General features: G+C 42.3%; 1 protein-coding gene across 1 annotated transcript in view; it reads left to right on the forward strand.

The window, feature by feature from the left end:
* zfyve16 (zinc finger, FYVE domain containing 16) overlaps nucleotides 1–10,922 on the forward strand; it is a 35,519-nt gene extending 24,597 nt beyond the window's left edge. Inside the window, exons 11-18 of the mRNA XM_079256860.1 lie at nucleotides 85–167; nucleotides 406–510; nucleotides 1,120–1,270; nucleotides 2,444–2,524; nucleotides 2,603–2,765; nucleotides 5,127–5,232; nucleotides 5,306–5,482; nucleotides 6,934–10,922. Of these exons, the coding sequence (XP_079112986.1) occupies nucleotides 85–167; nucleotides 406–510; nucleotides 1,120–1,270; nucleotides 2,444–2,524; nucleotides 2,603–2,765; nucleotides 5,127–5,232; nucleotides 5,306–5,482; nucleotides 6,934–7,092 (1,025 nt within the window). The 3' untranslated portion in view covers nucleotides 7,093–10,922. The remainder of the gene's footprint in view (nucleotides 1–84; nucleotides 168–405; nucleotides 511–1,119; nucleotides 1,271–2,443; nucleotides 2,525–2,602; nucleotides 2,766–5,126; nucleotides 5,233–5,305; nucleotides 5,483–6,933) is intronic.
* Nucleotides 10,923–12,553: the final 1,631 nt, after the last annotated feature.

Here is a 12,553-nt window from a genome sequence, read left to right on the forward strand (position 1 = left end):
GATGACGAGGTTAAAAAGTGTCACTGTAATTTATTTATTTACAAAAACTCATAAACATGAAACTAACAAGTGTTTGTTTTCCAGTCTATCCCACTGCACTGGTGAGCGTTCGTTTTCGGGACTCCGTGTATCGAGAGACGGGACACACCATCATGAATTTACTGGCTGTAAGTACACACACATCTTGCAGAGTTTAGAGCCTTACTTATGCTCCTTATCCCACACAAGCCATGTTTTTAATCAAGCAGCTGGCTGTGTTCCATCACTGCCTGCGATGAGGCGACTCAGTGGACGCTTCAGGTTATGTTTGAGTAAAGGAAGAGGTTCAGAAAGTCAGCAGTGGAGATGTCTTCAATCTGCATGTAAAGATGTGTTTCACCGCTGAAATGTAACTTGTGTCATCAGGACCTGAGGAACTACCAGTACAGCCTGGCGGCGGTGGACGGCCTAAGGATCCACATGGAGATGGGCCACAGCTACATCGACATCCCCAAAAGCAGCTTCAATGAGGTGGGAGAGCTTCCAGGTTTCCATGAACCAGCAAGCTGAATATGGAGGACGGAAAGTGCCAAAATGCAAATAAATAAATACATAAAAGACAACTTAGATCAAAATAAATGCTGCAGAAATTTTATTTTATACATCGATAATTATTTACCATTTATTTTCTTTTCCAAGATTCCATTTGATGAATTGATTTTAGTTGGGTTTTTTTTTGTTGTTGTTTTTTTAATATTTCTATTCTTTGTGCCAGCATAAATATTATTTTTATTTGACCATGCCCACATTTATGTCCTTGAACTGCTGGTGTAAGGAAGTAATTCAGGGGAGTCATTTATCTCTGTTTTTCCTCTTGTTATGCTGTCTGCTTTCAAATTGGATTTGTGAAAAATCTTTATTTATATTACTAGTTTTTTCCTTTCATAATTTTCTCCCATTTAATTCTAAATGAATCTCTCTCTCTTTTAAAATATAATTTAATTCAGACATCTGTGGAAGACTTCATCAGTTTTAGGAGTAAATAGAAACTTGAATTGAATATAAATGAATATTAAAACCAGCCACTTGTTAAACATGAGCAGTGTTGTTCAGATGATGACGTTTCTCTGTGTCGTCCAGATGCAGAAGGTGGTGAACTCCTCCAACGAGCACGTCATCAGCATCGGAGCAAGTTTCAGCTCGACGGCCGACTCGCACCTGGTGTGTTTCCAGAACGAGGAGGGGAACTACCAGACGCAGGCCAACAGCATGCTGGGCAAGACTCGCACAGGTGAGTCTGCAGCATCTGCGGATTTTGCAGCATCTGCGGATTTTGCAGCATCTGCGGCATCTGCAGTGTCTGCGGCTTTTGCAGCGTCTGCTGCTTCTGCAGCATCTGCGGCTTCTGCAGGTTCTGCGGCTTTTGCAGCATCTGCGGCTTTTGCAGCATCTGCATCGTCTGCGGCTTTTGCAGCGTCTGCGGCTTTTGCAGAATCTGCAACATCTGCGGCTTCTGCAGTGTCTGCGGCTTTTGCAGGATCTGCGGCTTTTGCAGCGTCTGCTGCTTCTGCAGTGTCTGCGCTTTTGCAGCGTCTGCAGCATCTGCGGCTTCTGCAGTGTCTGCGGCTTCTGCGGCTTCTGCAGCATCTGCGGCTTCTGCAGCATCTGCGGCTTTTGCAGCATCTGCATCGTCTGCGGCTTTTGCAGCGTCTGCGGCTTTTGCAGAATCTGCAACATCTGCGGCTTCTGCAGTGTCTGCGGCTTTTGCAGGATCTGCGGCTTCTGCAGCGTCTGCGGCTTCTGCAGTGTCTGCGCTTTTGCAGGATCTGCGGCTTCTGCAGCGTCTGCAGCATCTGCGGCTTCTGCAGCATCTGCGGCTTTTGCAGCATCTGCGGCTTTTGCAGCATCTGCAGCGTCTGCAGCCTCTGCAGCATCTGCGGCTTCTGCAGTGTCTGCGGCTTCTGCAGCATCTGTGGCATCTGCAGCTTCTGCGGCATCTGCAGCTTCTGCAGTGTCTGCGGCTTCTGCAGCATCGGCGGCTTCTGCAGTGTCTGCGGCTTCTGCAGCTTCTGCGGCATCTGCAGCATCTGCGGCTTCTGCAGCATCTGCGGCTTCTGCAATGTCTGCAGCCTCTGCGGCATCTGCAGCATCTGCGGCTTCTGCAGCATCTGCGGCTTTTGCAGCATTTGCAGCGTCTGCAGCCTCTGCGGCTTCTGCAGTGTCTGCGGCTTCTGCAGCATCTGCAGCTTCTGCAGTGTCTGCGGCTTTTGCAGCATCTGCGGCTTCTGCAGCATCTGCGGCTTCTGCAGCTTCTGCAGCATCTGTGGCTTTTGCAGCATCTGCGGCTTCTGCAGCTTCTGCAGCATCTGTGGCTTTTGCAGCGTCTGCTTCCTGCACAGGCAGTGAGAATAACATGTAAAATAGCAGAAACTCGGTGAAGTAATGTCTGGTTTTGGTTCTTCAGTGACCGGAGCCAGCTTCGTGGTGTTTAATGGAGCCCTGAAAGCCTCATCGGGGTTCATCGCCAAGTCCAGCATTGTTGAAGGTAAAGTTGCAGATTGTCGGTTTCCTTACGTCAGCGCTGAGAACACAGTAGAAACGGTTTCCACGTGTGGTTTGTTAGATGGGTTGATGGTCCAGATCCCTCCGGAGACCATGGAGTCTCTGCGCTCCGCCCTGAGGGAGCAGACGGACTTCCACATACCCTGCGGGAAGAACGACGGGGGGGAGGTTCGAGAGCATGTAACGGTCCGCTGGGTCGACTGGACCTCACCAGTCAACACTGGGTAACATCACACACACTGTTTACACTCTGATCTGTAGTTTTAGCCCTGTATTGGCTCCTGGGCTGGTTTTGGTACAACTCTTTAGACGTCTCTTCAGACCATGTTCCAGCCTAACATAGACCAGTAAGTTCCAGTAGAGACCAGTAGAGTCAACGTCTGATGAACCCTGATCAGTTTTCCAGCTCTGAATGCTGCTGGTCGATAAAGACGGCCAGCGATGTGTCCTGTCTGTAGGTGGAACTCTGAAGATGACGACGGTTTACGCTGTATGAGCTGCGTTCACACGTACTGCTTGTAGCAAAACATGGAACTTCAGGAAAATGAGACTGAAGTCAATGTTGATCCGTTTTCTTTTCTCTCTCGAATTAAGTCGACTGGATGCTAAACTGGTTCCGGTTTATATGGGGAATGTGGTCGTGACGCCGCCTGTAGCCCTGACAGAAGCAGAAAATAACTGCTGCTCAGAAAAACAAGGAAGAATAAGTGTTGTAGGAGCCATAAATGTGGGGAATTATCACTGGGAGGATGGTTGGTGTTACATTGTTGTCATGGTGATATGAATTGGGGTCACGTGATGTGGATCGGTATGGGCTGAGGAGTTAAAAGCATCTGTCAGCCAGTCACTCGGGTTTTGCTGGAGAGGAGGGCTGGGAAGCTGTCATTTTTCTTGACCGCTCTAGTTGATGCACATTTGACGTTGCACACTGACATATTATACTGGTGAAATGACATTGTATCCGATCATCAGGCAGTTTATGTAACAGTTTCAATAAATAAATCCACGATATCTGTGACCTGTGTGCGTCATTTGGGAACCACCAACGGCGCTGGAAGTCGCTACAAGTGTTTATAATAAGTGTTTACATTAAGTTCCACGTTTCAGAAGTGGAGGAGCCTTCGTATGTCATAAAACACCAGAACAGGAGAGGAACATGAAGACTGTTTCACATTGGGAAGCTGAACTCTGGAGAGGCTGATGAAGAGCAAACATCTCTTTGAAATCACTACGGTTACATGTTTTTTAATTCGGAATTAATCATTCGGAATTAACGTATTCTCCTACGAGTTTACATGAAAATAATAATTCCGAATGGACATGACACATGAAAAACTTAATTCCTCTTTAGAGCGGCGGGTTGGGAAGGGTTCTGATTGGACAGAGGGTGCACGTGACGTATGACGTATACCGGAAATAAACAAAGTTGGCTCCCTGCTTCTCGTCTTTTCAGTCGTAACTTGTAAAAACTACATAATAAGAACCAGTTTCGCCGCTATTTTTATTATAAATGTGAAGTAGCAGCTCAACACCAGCATACTACTTCACTTTCTGCAGCAACTGAGAAGGAGAAGAAAGATAGAGCACCGAACACGGGAGGTAAAACAACGTGCGTCATCGGGACAGGACAAGGTAACGAGCATGCTCAGAACGACCAGAATTAACTTAGAGCGGAGTTGAGGTTTACATGACAGAGGAATTAAATAGATCGGAATTAAAATAAGAATAAACCAGACACTTACATCAGAATTTAGTTTAATTCGGAATAGTAATTTACATTAGGAATTAAGTGTTTACATGGTCGTTTTTCATCAGTTTAAAGCGGAATAAACTTTTATTCAGAATTAAACCTGAATTAAAACTCCCATGTAAACGTACGGATTGTAACCGACTGATCTGAGTGGGAGTGGGTGGACTCAGCGTGAGGTGTTGCTATCTCCAGCGGGACCACCTCATGTCACAACTAGTTTCACATTGTTGTTTCATAGAGTGTAAAAGTCACATAAAAATATGCTTAAAAAGAAGTCGCATCGAGGCTCTTCCACAGAGAGATGAAAACACCTTTACCCAAACGACTGATTACATAAACAAGCAGCTGTTTGTTGGTCAGGAGGATAAACGGGCACATATTGATCCAAAGCAGCTGATCATCTGGTCACCTTTTCAGTCTCAGTTCTTCCAATCTCTGCAGCAATTTATTTCTGTCTATTATTTTGATTAATCTGGTTTCTTCTCATATTGGTCTCTTTCTGATGTCGTGTTGTTCTTCACAAGCTGGAAAACAATATTTAGGTTTTATGCATGTAGTAAACAAGATATGACAGTAAAAAGTCTTTGGTTTGATGGAACAGCTACGGCCCGGAACGAGTCGGTTCGTCTCAAATAATCTGTTTCATCTGTGAAAACATAATGGTGTTCATGGCAACATGCTCTGTCCAGAAAGCAGGTGAGCGGAAAATATTAAAAAACCAGCTGAAATACATCTGAATGTGACTCCGGAAGGTGACCTTGAGGGTTTCCAGGTATCAGGATGAGAAAATGTTTCTGCTGGATGATTTTCAGCATCTCTGATGTGATTTCTGCAGCAGAACCAGTGGAGTGGATGGCAGACCTCTGGATGGCGTTCACAGCGTCAGGATGCAGCAGGACACCGACTTTGAGTCTGACGGTCGCTCCATCAGGTGCACGGAGGTGAGTTTCCCATTAAACCAACCAGACTGCTCTCACAGCGTGCGCAGCTGGAGCTGATCTGAATATCCTGCAGGTTTTCTACCAGCTGAAGTCTCCCGACTGCAGCCCGGCGGCGGTGATGGCGTCCTGCAGCGTCTTCCAGAAGGAGATCGCGTTGGCCACCTGCAGCGCTCTGATGCCTCACCTCGCTGTTCTCACCTCCGGCGGCATCAACTCGCTGTCACTTCGCATCTCCACGCAGGTCGACATGGTAAAACTGCCAAATCTTTCTGGTTTTCTGGTCTCTAATGGTTTTTATTGCATGCAGTTTAATCGTTTTTATTCTGCGGGTTAAAGAAGCGATCTGCTCTTTAGTTTCCTGCAGTTCGTGTGTTTCGCTTGGATGCTAAATGATTATTTAATATTTAAAGAATCAGACTGAAAAGCCACAGCAGATTTAATCAGGTTCCCTTTGACGTTATTATGATTTAAAGTTAATGTAGGATGAAAATCGCTGAGTCATGTGTAACGTTTAAACAGGAAAAGATGAATCATCACATTTCTAAACATCACTTCATCTATTTATCTGAGAATACGATCAATTTTAAAACTTTTTGGATTTGATTGAATCTGAATGCAGCTTCTCCAGGTCTCGTTCTGACTCCGGGAACTGATAAAAGACCGGATCCAGATGACCTGAGCGATCTGGTAGGTTCATACTGGGTCAAGAGGTCTCTGATGTGTTCTGGTCCTGAACCATTCAGAGCTTTGTAGACCAGCAACAGAACTGTAAAGTCTGTTCTCCAGCGTAAAGACCTCAGAACTGGACTGATGTGGTCCACGTTCTAGAGGTAGATTGATTAACTATTTAATTGATGCATCTTGAAAAAACACGTGCTGATTTAATTACGATTCTTCAGTGTTCAAAAACAATTATTTTCATAATAACTGAATGACAGAAACGCAGCTGTAAAGCAAAGCAGAAAGCTAAAAGCCTCACCTGCAGCCCGGACACTTTAGAAAGACGGACTGGTCCGTCCCCATAAAGAGTCCGGGCTGCGAAACGTAAACAGCACAGCTAGCAGGAAGCTAGCAGCTAGCCATGCAGCTACTGTTACCGAGCGTGAGATTTCCTCATGGGGTCTGAAGGCAGCAGTTTGGAAACATTCTGGTTTTTATGAGAGCAGACGAGACCCGGACGAGACTTCCTGCATACGGAAGCTGTTCAACGCCGATATTAAATCTACTAATAAAACTACAAACACGCGACAGCAGCTCCGGTCCAGCCAGTTAGAGGAACTACTTGTTCCGAACGATCGCCGACACATTTTTCCTAAAGATTGATCCAAACATTTAAAGACAATGTGAAAATGTTCGACATGTCTTGGATTTATTTGTGGTTTCATGTAGATAAATTTATTTACCTTCACATAATGGATACTGAATGGAGTATAAACTACTATAAATTAAGGCTGCAACTAACGATTAATTTAATAGTCGACTAATCTGTAAATAATTATTTCGATTATTATTATTGAAACATTCAAACTTAGCTATAGTGTCAAATCCAAGCTGTACAGAATTTATCTTAAAAGGAAAACGAAATAAATGAAATAGTCTGAGACATGCACTGGGTTCAGCTTTGTTAAAAGCAAACTGTGGTGTTAAAAACCTGTCTGAGTTTAAGTCTCTGTGAACGTCTGGTGTGTGTTTGACGCTCAGGTGGAGTACCAGGCCGGTTCTGCAGGAAGGCTCCTCCCTCAGCGCTTCATGAACGAGATGGACAGCGCTCTGATCCCCGTCATCCATGGAGGTAGCGCTAGCGTACCGCAGACTGCCATGGACATGGAGTTTGTCTTCTACATCACAAACGCCATCTAACAAACGGCTCGGACATGAAAACTGGAACACGGAGGGCGCTCCCGCTCTGAGGGCGCGTTTCAGAGGAATAGAAACTGATTTTCTGTGTGTTCGTCGTCCTCACCAAAGCTGCTTTAAAACAAAAAAAGAGCCAAACACTAAACGCAGAAAGCGACAACACATTAGCAAACTCTGCCTTCCAGGCTCCCTGCTGGCCTCCAGCGGCTCGGAGCTGCTCAGTGAATGTTTCCCACAGACACTCCACCCAAATGGATTTAATATGTTTTAATACGAGCTTATCGAACGACTGCAGGGATACAGAACTGGCCCGCCCTGCAAACTCTGCAAGGATGAAAAGATGTCCGATTCCACGTCCTTTCAGGCGTCACACGCAGGTTTGCACCCAGAAGCCTCATGCAGGAACATGGTGGCTTTGTCTCATGCAGCTTTAAACCAGTTCAGCCTCATTAGCTGGCAAGTTAAAGTTGCACAGCAGGAGAAAAATAGCAGGAATACACTCATAAACAGTAAAATGACATTAAATAAAAGCAGGTCTGTGGCTTTAATGTGTGGTTAAATGAAGTTTCTGCAGCGTCGAATTGGAGCTGCTGCGCTGAAACGCACCAGTAAGAGCCGAGGAAACTGGTGAGCATCCGGTAGACTGGAGGTCTGGAGGGGTGTTGGACGTAAGAAGTTTATTCTGCAAGATTTTGCAGAAACAGACGCTGATATTTTATGTTTCGTCCTTCCCTTCCATCGCTTGTTGATCGTCTTCAGGAAATTCTGGTGATGAAGACGACGAGGGGAAGGAATAAAAATGGGCGCCAAAAGCGAAGGTCTTATTTTCTCATCAGAGTGATGCAGCAGCTTCACCTGCAGCACGAAAACGATTCATTTATTTCTGGTTCACTTTAAAAGCAGCTGCTTATCTGTGACATTCAGCTCTCGTATGACAGGTTTGTGTGTGTTCATATAAATGTGAGTGTTGTTCCTGCATGAGGCTCGGTGTGTGTCCAACATCTTCACCAGCGATTTGGCCCAAACACGACACATTTTCAGACGTACTACATGTGATATTAAAAGCTCGAAACAACCCTGTCTGCACAGGGCTTGTTATTTACCAGGTTTACATGTTCATCCATCCATCCGTGAGCCGCTAGGCGCAGCTCCTCTGGCGGCTTTAACCTCCTTTCCTCAGCGCACCGGTTGTCATGCTTCACTTTGTCCGTTTATTTTCGGCATTATTCTACTTCCAGTTTTACTCAAACTCACTGGGATCCATGCACTCCACACACAGCTCGTCTCTTTAGCCTCCTAAATGATCAGAGTCCCGTTTAGCCCAAGAAATCATCACTTTCTCTCCTTAAAAAAGACTGGAAATGTGGAAATCAGCCGCTTTTGAAGTAAACAAAGTAGTTGTGTTATTTTGTATGGTGATGTTAAACTTGTGCTGCTACTCCTGGCATATGAAACCGTCCCTAAGCATCGGGTCATGCAGTCCTGAGTGTTTCTGGACACTTTGTCTAGTATCTGGGAATTCCTCCTTCCTGACATAAAGCTGTGTATTCCCATCAGGTTGTCAGTGTTCCCTATCTGGAGGAGGCCTAATCATCTGCTGATGGGACCTCTGGAGAAGGAGATGTGCCAGGAAGTCTTTGGTTGTCGTCTTGGATAAGATCAGATATCGTGTGCAAAGGAAAGCATGTATTTATCACAACCCCTGACGTCTCCTCTGCCGGGGTTAAAACAGGTTCTGGTAGGTTCCTCAGACCAGATCCGCTCCAGACTTCTGCCTGATCAGAACGCCTTCTCCTCATCCTTTACTCATCTTTTCAACAACAATTTGGTGTCAGAAGTGCGATCATGCGCGTGCTCAGTGTGGGATTCACAGACAGGTGTCTGATCCACCTGAGCGGTCTCAGCCTCCACGTTTCCTACGGTGGACTTCTTGTTGAATCTTCTGACTGACACTTCAGAATCCGACAAACCGGCTTTTAGGCGAGGAGATGGAATCTGGTGAGTGAAATCACCCTGAGCATCCACTATCCTCACACACACTCCTCTCTCCACAGATAGGAGAGGGAGGGCAGGTGGGTTTTTCAAGGAATGTGGAAAAGTAAGTGTAATTGAAGGAGATCTGGCAGGAAAATTCCCCTCTTCCAGATATCCAAGCTGTATCACTCTGTTTTACACCTAAACACTGACGGCCTGATGGGAAACACACATCTTTACGTCAGGAAGGAGGGTTTCCAGACAGTGTCCTGCTCCAGAAACGCTGCATGACCTGATGCTTAGGAAGGGTTTCATGTCACGCCTTCTACCATGAGAAGCAGAGAAATGCACATGTTTAATGTAACCATACAAAGTAACATGTTAGATTAATGTAAAACACACAGAATCTATAACGTAAGTTATAAAATGACACTTCAGTGCACAGAGACGAGCCTCGGGTTTTAATCTGAGTCCTCGCAGCCATTTTTTACACTCCAGCCGCATTAAAACTAAGCAGAAGTCACGCTCTTCCAGATGTTTTTACCTTTCTGACATCCGACGTCAGGATCTCCTGCTTTCAAAGATGTTAAATCTGACATGGCCTGGTGGGCGGAGCCTGATCAGACCACAGGAGTGGACCAATCAGAGCAGAGCAGGCTACTTCTTCTGAGGTTTTTGGGTAACTTAAAGGTTTTTTCTTTCCAATCAGCTTTTGTTTATTCAGGTATTTCTCATAGTTAATGTAAGGCCGTTAAAACGGCGATGAGTGTTTGAATTGTGCGCGACCCTCGTGCAGTCACGGCTCTGATTTCAGCGGTTTTTAGGGCAAAGTGCAGTGCTTCACATCTCGCCTGACTTTCTGAGTCGTGTTTGTCCAGATGTATAAATTATATGCAGAGATTGTGTCAAAAATCCTCTTTTTTTTTTTTTTTTTTTTTTTTTTTTTAAATATTGAAAAGTTATTTTTGGAGTCAGTGATATAAACAAAAAAAGAAAACTAGAATAAGAGTTGATATTTTTGATAGCATGTAGCTGCTTCGTTAAAACAGCAAAAAACAGAATTAATTCCAGAAACGAACAAACTTGTTGAAGTGCTTTTAGTTTAACCTGAATGTTGGAGTCTGCAGCGACTCATCTTAAACTTTTATTAACACACACACACACACACACACACACACACACACACACACACACACACACACACACACACACACGACAAGCAGTGTGTTTTGTTGAGGTCACAGCTTGGTAGTAAATCTTCTTTAAGACTCGTTATATTTCTGATGGTATGAAACAGCTGTTTGTTTATCTGACGCATGTTTTCACTCAGGTTGGGACATGAAATCTGTCAGACTGGTTTGGTGTTTAAACATACGTGTTCAGATGGACATGCAGGATGGCGGCAGCTTTAGTTTAAAATAAAAACTTTATTCATTCCTCCGTTGGGTTGTGTGTGAACTGAAGACTGAAGATGCAGATCATATGAACATGACGCATCTCGCGGGTTCTCCGCTTGGCAGAACCTGCCGGTCTGCTTGAAGGGATTTATTCGGACGTGTTTTAACCAGATCAATCTGAACAAGGTCGCAGCTGCAGAGGAACGTATTGATCAAACAAAGTACACGTGTTTTTCAGTCCCGACCTTTGGATCCAGACGCACTGCGAACATTTTCGGGAGCTAAACGGTTGTTCTGTCACTTTCCTTCCTCATTTTCTGCTCGATGAAAACAAATTTCCACTACAGTATGTCTGAATGAAGGGTGACTCGTATCATCTCTGATTGTTTTTCCAGTGTTATTTCTTGTAAATCATCTATTTATTCATAACACCAGCTTGGTTTTGGTGACCTGGGGGGTCTTAATAGCTTGTGTATTTAAAGAATAAAACATTACTTTTATGAAAAACGGTGCGTGTGGTTTCCTTTCCTTTCTGTTGACCCGGAGGAGAACATATTTTTTCCCATTTTTGCTACTTTAAACTTCCAACATGCTTCATCTTAGTGGAAAATATTGGATTTTTAAAGGGGATTTTATCCTCAAACAATAAAAATTCCTGTTATTTTCTCCAGTTATTTACTTTCCATTAATGGGAAAGTAGCTAAAAGATTTGCTGCTGTTCTGTGATGTTCTAGTTTCAGTTGACAAGTGACTAAAAACAGTCCTGTTTTAGAGGTTTAAGACATGTTATTTACATTTTTGGCTTTTGAAATGACCCCAAATTCATGCAGGATGAATAATTACTCCACTGTGTTTATTTAACTACTTATTACTCCACCATGTTTATTTAACTACTTATTACTCCACCATGTTTATTTAACCACTTTTGAGGGTTTAGATTGACAGAAACGGATAGAAAACCTAACCAGGTATCCATAAGTTAAAAAAACGTTATTTTGTCAAGTACTCTTTTAACTTAATAAAAGCTATATTGATGGATGACTTGATAACAGTATAAATTAGCTGTATTGATAATTTTGAATGCATTGTGTGTCCGAGTGGAGCCATGTTGAACGTGTTCCAGCTGTTTTTCCTGCATGGTTTGAAGAACAGTACACTGCAAAAACTGAAATCTAAGTAAGATTAAAAATCTTAAATTGAGTACACATATGCTTATTCTTTTGAAGGTGAGATAATTCTTAGTGTTTATGCCAGAGAATTCCTCTTGTTTTAAGAGTATTTTTTACTTGTTTTGGAAAGTCTTAACAAGCCAAATTTTCTTGTTCTGTTGGCAGATAATTTATCTTATTTTAAGCAACATTTACCTCATTTTTTAACATTTTTTTTCTTGTTTTTTAAGGCTGAGTTTTTGCAGTGTATGAGCTTTTTCTGATTGTCTTATATATATATATATATATATATATATATATATATATATATATATATATATATATATATATATATATATATACACACACACACATGTATATATATATATATATATATATATATATATATATATATATATATACATGTATATATATATATATATATATATATATATATATATATATATATATATATATATATATATATATATATACATGTATATGTATATATATATATATATATATATATATATATATATATATATATATATATATATATATATATGTGTATATATATATATATATATGTTTGTGTGTGTGTGTTTTTTAGAAAAATGTTTGTTGTAATTTTTATAGTGTACCATAACTTTTTAATTTGTTCTTTTTATAGTTTATTCTACCTTTTCATTGCTTTGTTTTAATTTTAACACATTTTTATCTGTTCTTGCTTTTAATGTATTCGTCTTTTACTTTCTCTTAGCGTATTTTAAGTTTTTTTTAGTTTTTTAGTTTTGAATCTTTTAATTTTTTGTAGTGTCTTTTTCATTTTTTTATACCATAGTGTGTTTTTTTATTTTCAGTCTTTTTTCTAGTGTAATTTACCTTTTTTTCTTCTATCTAACGTTCTGTTTTCTTTCAATGCATTTTAATCTTTCATTGATCTTA

The sequence above is a fragment of the Telmatherina bonti genome, assembly GCF_933228915.1.
Source record: "Telmatherina bonti genome assembly, chromosome: 17".
NCBI classification, from domain to species: domain Eukaryota; kingdom Metazoa; phylum Chordata; class Actinopteri; order Atheriniformes; family Telmatherinidae; genus Telmatherina; species Telmatherina bonti.